The 7,600-nt window shown below is 46.1% G+C and overlaps 1 protein-coding gene across 1 annotated transcript; it reads left to right on the forward strand.

Moving 5' to 3' along the window:
• Positions 1–824: 824 nt before the first annotated feature.
• sept5b (septin 5b) lies at positions 825–7,537 on the forward strand. Its single transcript, XM_047015003.1, has 12 exons — positions 825–1,736; positions 1,917–1,930; positions 3,296–3,386; positions 3,533–3,619; positions 3,975–4,098; positions 4,188–4,322; positions 4,438–4,555; positions 4,705–4,806; positions 4,903–4,999; positions 5,177–5,312; positions 6,325–6,427; positions 6,551–7,537. Exons 1-12 carry the CDS (start codon positions 1,694–1,696, stop codon positions 6,611–6,613), a joined length of 1,113 nt encoding a protein of 370 aa, XP_046870959.1. The 5' UTR covers positions 825–1,693; the 3' UTR covers positions 6,614–7,537.
• Positions 7,538–7,600: the final 63 nt, after the last annotated feature.

Here is a 7,600-nt window from a genome sequence, read left to right on the forward strand (position 1 = left end):
ACAGGTACGTGTCAGCCCTGCAGGATGTGGGCTCTCTCTCTCTCTCTCCCTCTCTCTCTCTCTCTCTTTCTCTCTCTCTCTCTCTCTCTCTCCCTCTCTCTCTCTCTCCCTCTCTCTCTCTCTCTCTCTCTCTCTCTCTCTCTCTCTCCCCCCCCCCCCCCCTTTCACTCTTCATTGCTGTAGTTCCCTCTCTCCCTCTCTCTATCTTCCTCTCACTCTCTCTTTCTCTCTTTCTAACCCATCTGGTAGCTCTTTCCTTTTATTTGTTGCTCTTCGATGTCATGTGATTGTTCCTTCATGCCACTGTGTTCCTCTCTGGGAAGGGTCTTTACAATGGACCTCACAGAACTCATGCATGAGTGCAACACAGGACACAACTGATAATGACCGACCCGTTTCTCTGCTGATGTCTGCAAAGTGATGGATCCATTGTTTGGTAAATAACGTTGTGTCCTTGGGCAAGGCACTTCACCCTACTTGCCTCGGGAGAATGTCCCTGTACTTACTGTAAGTCGCTCTGGACAAGAGTGTCGGCTAAATTAACATTTACATTTATTCATTTAGCAGACGCTTTTACCCAAAGCGACTTCCAAGAGAGAGCTTTAAAAAGTGCATAGGTCACTGATAATAACAACAAGATTGCGGGTAGCAAAAACATGAAGCAGATATTGTGTATATGTGCTTCATGTGTATATTGTGTATATATACAATTAAACAACATGAACCGCTTTGAGTGCAAGTGTACCTGTAGAAAAGCAAGCAACAGTAAAAAATATTTCACAGCGAGTACAACAAATTAAATCAGTTACCACTAACCAATAAGAGCAACAAGTCTCTAAACAAGAGTCATTGTGATCCTTGAGGAAAATGACTACATATAAATGTAAATATACACCAGGAAACATTTGCCAATAACCAAGGCACGGCAAAAACCATGCTGCCACGTGAGGCGCCAAAGGGTTTAGAGACTCAGCAGTTTGCTAACAGTTCCTGATAAACTGTGATTATAATTTACACATTTTCTTCCAAAACGCAGACTAATTTCCCAGCAGGCTATCTATATTTAGATGTGTGGGGGAATGTGTGAGAGCACCAGTCACAATCACCACTGTAGGACCACACTGCTTAGTGGGGCCTAATGGCGGACTGTGATGGCTTTGATGTTTTAGATAATGTGCTGTGGTTCCCTGGGGAGCAGAAAGGGGCAAAGACAGACCGACATTTAATGACGTGGTTTAGATAAAATACCTTCTTGTCAGCAGGTTTCCTATGGTATAGCAGCCCTTGGTTGATGCTGCACAGTGTAGACACGCAACATATAGGACAGAGAATGCCATGGCATACATTCCTTCTCGGGGGGCTATGTCCAACCTATACGGTTCCCAAACGCTCTATAAAGGTCCAAAACGACCCGCCTGTTTTAAAGTGAAATAAGGCTGCCACCTTGTGGGGGTATCAGGGACGACACTCCAACTCCTCCACAACATTGTCCGAATCAGCTTTTATTTTTATATTTGTCTGCATTATTTAAAAAGATAGATCGTTAGCGAAGCATTTCAATTGGCCATATCTTTTAATGAATTCTAGTTTATACTACAATCATTTATTAATTATGTGAAATTGCTCGTGTACGACACATTCAACTGGAGCGCGCAAGTACGTGAACGAATCCAGCTGTTTTCCGGCGGCCAAGATGACGACCAGCACGAGGTACAAGAGCCGAACGCTCAAATCAGGTAAGGCATGTTTGCAGCATACTCAATCAATTACCAATCAATTGTTTCCCATTCATTCTACTGTTCTCTCTTGGTCTCTTGCACCCGTCTTGTTGGCTTCATCTTTCTTTCACCTGCCACTAATGTGTACCTTCCTTGTCCATGGACGCACTGGATCATTCCATCGCGGATACTACTCAGGAGATGATATAGAGGTAAGCATTTATGAAGCACGTTCAATGAAAAAAAAGAAGCGAGATATCATTTGAGAATTCAGTCAACGTAACCTAATTTGTCGGTTTCATTTATGTCCATATGATCTGTGTATGAACAGACGTGGTTTATAAACAATGAACGAGATTCACGACGTACATTTAGCAAAATTGTCGAATCCGCCTATAACCGGTGTGTGACCCAATTTAGGATGGTGTTCTTGCCTGTTTTTATTTCTGCTCAACCAACTGTGAGTTACTGAGTTGCTATTGTGTCGCCTGGTGTGCGCGCGTCCAGTGTTTGTATGTTCAAGCTGCGCGCGGATCACCGGCATAGGCGCTTGTTGGCCCAGGTAACACCCCTGCAATACACTGAAAGGTGTATGAGGAGGATGTACAGTTATTCGTCTCTTAATTTAAGTCGTAATGTTTTCGAAAATTTTACAGTCGATGAATGCCTAAGGTTAGGGTTACTTGTCCTTTCTTCAACCATCTCTGAGGGCTTGCCTACAGCCACTATCCAGCATAGCTTTACTGGTCTATGGAAAGAGGTTTAGACAGTTCCCCATTAATGGCACACATGGGCGTAATGTCTGAACAACAAATTTGTCAAAGCCAATCCTGTCTCCATAGCAACTCCAGTCCATCTCAGCTCTTGTTTGGGAGATTTTAAGGAGTTTTTCTTCTGGTCTCTGTCCCTTCTTGAAGCTGATCTACTCACGGATGATTATGCCATGCTCCCCCACACAAAACGAGCCTGCCCAAACACACACACAGGCACATGCACATTGATCTGTGCTCATATCCTGCAAAACAATTTACACTTGTACATAACTCACAGACACATTGGATGCTCTTTGGGTTGATATTCCTCACAAGATCTCAGTAGCGAGCACTCAACGGGAAGAAATGCCAACCAATGAGGTGGACCAAGTGACACACATACACGCGCACAAGCACACATGAATAACGAGAGTCTTTTAGTCCTTGGGAGAGATGCTCTGTGGACCATGAGCTCGTATGCGACAGTATGTTAAATGCAGTGGCTCTCCCCTCCCCCCATGAGAAGATCTGCCAGCCTGCCACAGCGTATTACTGGTCGGTCTGTGGACATCCTCAGGGCAAACTCCCTCTCCCAGAATACCCCTCTGCCTGCTGCCTCAATAAAACATGAAGGGAATTATGGGAATGCCCTACTAACATGGCAGCAATGTTGCCTTCTGGAGCCGTGCGATACCGAGGGAAGCTGTGTCATTGGATGGTTCCTCGTGCACTAGCACGTCTCCGCCAATGACACGACGACTTCTGTGAGGCCTTGCACTGATTGATCATGTGTGTGACTTGCTTCTGTGTCTCTGGGTACTGTAGGAGAAAGAGTACGTTGGGTTCGCAACCCTTCCCAACCAGGTTCACAGGAAGTCGGTGAAGAAAGGATTTGACTTCACCCTCATGGTTGCAGGTGAGAGGGCAGAGCCGTGAAGGGGAGGCAGTAAAAACAGACCAGTTTATGACCAGAATGTATACTGGTCATATTTCGTTATGACCAGAACGTATACTGAATTGTGAGTAGTGTGAAAATGACTTGTGTTTACCATTGTTCTCCAGGGGAGTCCGGCCTGGGTAAATCCACTCTGGTGAACAGCCTGTTTCTAACCGACTTGCACAAGGACAGGAAACTGCTCAATGCTGAGGGTGAGGCAACAATAACTGTCAGAAGTCACAGTTGTATCCCTTTTTTAAGATGAGGCAGTGTTGCTTCAGGTAATGAAAAGAGTCTAAATGGAGGATGCTAAAAGGCAGATTCACTACCGGTTAGCGAGACGCTCTCACAAGGGTTTTCTGTATTTTATTGTATATTTTATTTGAATTCTAACTCCATTTAGTATTGCTAGTTTATGTACCCTTAGTCTAGATAAGCCACATATTTAAATTTAAGCTTCCTATACGTTTTAACTGTATGCACCTTCCTGCCAAAGCAAATGTCTGTGCAAACTTTCATGGCGAAATAAATCCCATTCTGATTCTGTGTGCCCGTGTCTTGCTCTAGAGCGTATCAGCCAGACAGTGGAGATCACCAAGTACACCGTCGATATCGAGGAGAAGGGCGTCAAGCTGAAGCTCACTATCGTAGACACACCTGGCTTCGGAGACGCCGTCAACAATACTGAGTGGTATGCGAGTGTGCGATTGCCCGTCACTGCAGTAAACTCGATGATACTTTCATGGGTTTTTCACGACTTGATTGGTTGTATGTTGCCAGCTGGAGGCCCATCACAGACTACATCGATCAGCAGTTTGAGCAGTACTTCAGAGACGAGAACGGACTGAACAGGAAGAACATCCAGGACAGCCGAGTCCACTGCTGTCTCTACTTTATACCCCCCTTTGGACATGGGTAAGACAAGCTCGCACGCACACACACACACACACAGACACACGGACACACACACACAGACACACTCACTCCAAACACGCACGCGCCCTCACGCTGAGCTGGTGACTGTCCGCAGGCTGCGCCCGGTCGACGTGGAGTTCATGAAGGCACTGCAGGACAAGGTCAACGTGGTCCCGCTCATCTCCAAAGCGGACTGTCTCACGCCCACCGAGATCCGAAAGCTCAAAGACCGGGTAAGGCCAGAGCCGGCGAGCAGCCGAGATGGAGCCCGCGGTCGGAGCTGGCCTCTGAGGATGCCGTAGCGTCCGGATTGACTGTAAACTGCCTCTGGGCGTTCTCTCACCTACCACTCCCCCCCCCCCCCCCTTCCTTGTCTGTTCAGCTGAGAGAGGAGATAGACAAGCTGGGGATCAAGGTCTACCAGTTCCCCGACTGTGACTCCGATGAAGAGGAGGACTTCAAGCAGAAAGACCGAGAGCTGAAGGTGTGTGCTTCCTACAGCTGTGTGTCACACACACCTCCAAGTCGCATCACTTCCCCTATCCTCCCTCCAAAACAACGGTGTGTGTGTGTGTTTTAGGAGAGCACTCCTTTTGCCGTGATCGGCAGCAATACTGTGGTGGAGGCCCGAGGCCAGAGAGTGAGAGGGAGGCTTTACCCATGGGGCATTGTGGAGGGTAGGACCCCCCCCCCCCCCCTCTGTTCTGCTCCGCACCGCTCTAAGAGGCTTCCAGTAATCTCCCAAATATCAGTTTCCAGTATTCTGTTCTGGATTCATCTTAATGTTGACGCTACCGTGTGTGTGTGTGTCTGTGTGTGTGCGTGTGTGTGTGTGTGTGTGTGTGTGTGTCTAGTGGAGAACCAGTCCCACTGTGACTTTGTCAAGCTGAGGACCATGCTAATCAGGACGCACATGCATGACCTGAAGGACATCACCTGCGACTGTCACTATGAAAACTACAGAGCCCAGTGCATCCAGATCATGACCAGGTAGATGCAGTGTGTGTGTGTGTGTGTTTATGGATCAGAATCAGAATTGGGTTTATTCTCCATGTAGTTTTACACAAAAACTGAATTTGCTGTTGCAGGAAGGTGAAAAAAGGTGGCAGGAAGGTGGTAGGAAAAGTAAAAAAGTACAGTTTAATCTGACTTGAGTCAGATGGCTGAGCGGTTAGGGAGTTTGGGTATTAATCAGAAGGTTGCTAGTTCAATTCCCGATCGTGCCAAATGACGTTGTGTCCTTGGGCAAGGCACTTCACCCTACTTGCCTCGGGGAGAATGTCCCTGTACTTACTGTGAGTCGCTCTGGATAAGAGCGTCTGCTAAATGACTAAATGTAAATGTAATTCTTAGAATTAGTTAATAAATAAAAAGGCAACTATTTTAAATATTTTTAAAAATATATATTTATTTATTTATATATAAGAATATGAATGGGCAGCATAGTGCAAGTGCAGATCGAGGTGGCTTGTGCGTAGTGGAATAGGTGTCAGACTTAAAATAGATAATAGTTCAATGTCAGTGGGAGTCCTTGGCCTTGTTGAAGAGGCCAGTAGCAGATGGAAAGAAACTGTTCTCATGGCGTGAGGGAAGGTGTCGTTCAGGACTGTCCAATTGTCTTTTAAATCTGCAGTAGAACTCGTTCAGGTCATTGGCCAGGTGGGAGTCGTTAGTGGAGTGGGGGGCTCTGGGCTTGTAGTTGGTGATGTGCCTGAGCCCCCTCCAGACAGAAGCAGATTCGTTAGCGGGGAACTGGTGTTTTGACTACAGTCGTTTAGCCTCTCTCACCGCCTCGCTAAACCTGTCTCTATCCCCACTAAACGCTTGATCACTGTATGTTTGTGTGTGTTTGTATGACGAAGGCTCACTCTTTTTTGTGTGTGGGTGTTTAGTGATCACTCCTGTATTGTGTGTGTAAATATTTGTGTTCAGGGCAGACCCGGTCTTAAGTGTGTGTGTCATTTGGGCTCACTCCTGTCTTTTGCGTGTGTGTGTGTTGCAGTAAGATGAATGCTGTTAACCGTGTCGAGAGCCCGATCCCCATCTTGCCCCTGTCTACTCCGGACGTGGAGACGGAGAAGCTGATCAAGATGAAGGATGAAGAGGTACGAGACCCACTGTTCCAGCCCAAGCTGCTACTGTACAGCTAAGTGCTTTCTGTGGGTGTGCCACTCTCTCTCTCTCAAATCCTCTCTCTCCCTCAAATCCTCTTTCACTCCTCCCTGCAGTTGAGAAGGATGCAGCAGATGCTACAGAAGATGCAGCAGCAAATGCACGAGCAAGACCTGTGAGGCCTCGACTTCCTCGGCCTCGCGCCCAACCACTGTTTACGTGGGCGGAGCATCACGGGGCCCATTCAACACGACCTGCCGTGTGTCAATTCATCTCCACCAGGATGTCGGCGAGTTGACATTGTCTCCGATTGCCTGGGATAACAGGCTTGGTTTCCTGAGAACAAATAAATAATTTGCATGTCACCTGTTTTTGGTAGAAAAAACCCCACAGGATAAACCCAGCACAGAACAGGGTCTACAGTTGTTGTTTTTTCTGCTTTTCTGGTGGATCCAGTCTTCAGCCAAGTATAGCCAAGCTTTGTAGTATCTTTGTAGATTGCACTTTGTTACCTGACACATCAGTTGTTGTTAGATTTACTGAAGGGAAAGTGGTTTGTCATTCATGTAGATTTGAGTACTTCCTATGCACTATTTGACCTACTAAGTCCCACAGTGAGCTCGTTTATTTATTGTACAGTTAATTTATTTTCTTTTTGACTGTTTATTCCATGGTGTTAGCCTGTGTGTGTGATGAACATGGTTGTGTGTATGTGTGAGAGAGACAGACATAAAAAAGGGTGTGTTTGTGTCAGCAAAAATTGTGTCATTTTTTTGACCAGCGGAATAGAAGCCAAAGTGATGACAATTAGGTTCTACAGGCATTGTCTCTTTAACGTTCAAGGACTTCCTCTGAGGTGTACTATTGGTTTATGAAGCGTTGCACCACAATCAATAATCTTACAATTTGTTGCAGACAAACCAGTGATGAAATCTCATGTTATTGGCCAGCTACCAGACATGAGCATGGCACACGTGTGAGTAGTGTACATGGATGTGAGGTTATTTTGTCTGTTAATTAAAATATTGTCAGCATGTTGTTCACGCAGTCGAGGTTACAGACTGACTCACAATGCTCATCAATAATAAAACCGATGTTGAGACACTTTTACATCACAGGCTGGATGTCCTTCATTAATTGTGAAATCACCTAGTTTCATGTCGTGG

The sequence above is a fragment of the Hypomesus transpacificus genome, unplaced genomic scaffold (genome assembly GCF_021917145.1).
Source record: "Hypomesus transpacificus isolate Combined female unplaced genomic scaffold, fHypTra1 scaffold_27, whole genome shotgun sequence".
In the NCBI taxonomy this organism is placed as follows: domain Eukaryota; kingdom Metazoa; phylum Chordata; class Actinopteri; order Osmeriformes; family Osmeridae; genus Hypomesus; species Hypomesus transpacificus.

Bases quoted from the DNA above. Each gene is read 5' to 3' on its own strand.
- sept5b (XM_047015003.1), top strand. From the start codon at position 1,694: ATGACGACCAGCACGAGGTACAAGAGCCGAACGCTCAAATCAG. The intron at 3,387-3,532 runs GTGAGAGGGCAG...ATTGTTCTCCAG, and splicing joins CTTCACCCTCATGGTTGCAG to GGGAGTCCGGCCTGGGTAAA. The intron at 5,313-6,324 runs GTAGATGCAGTG...TGTGTGTTGCAG, and splicing joins TGCATCCAGATCATGACCAG to TAAGATGAATGCTGTTAACC.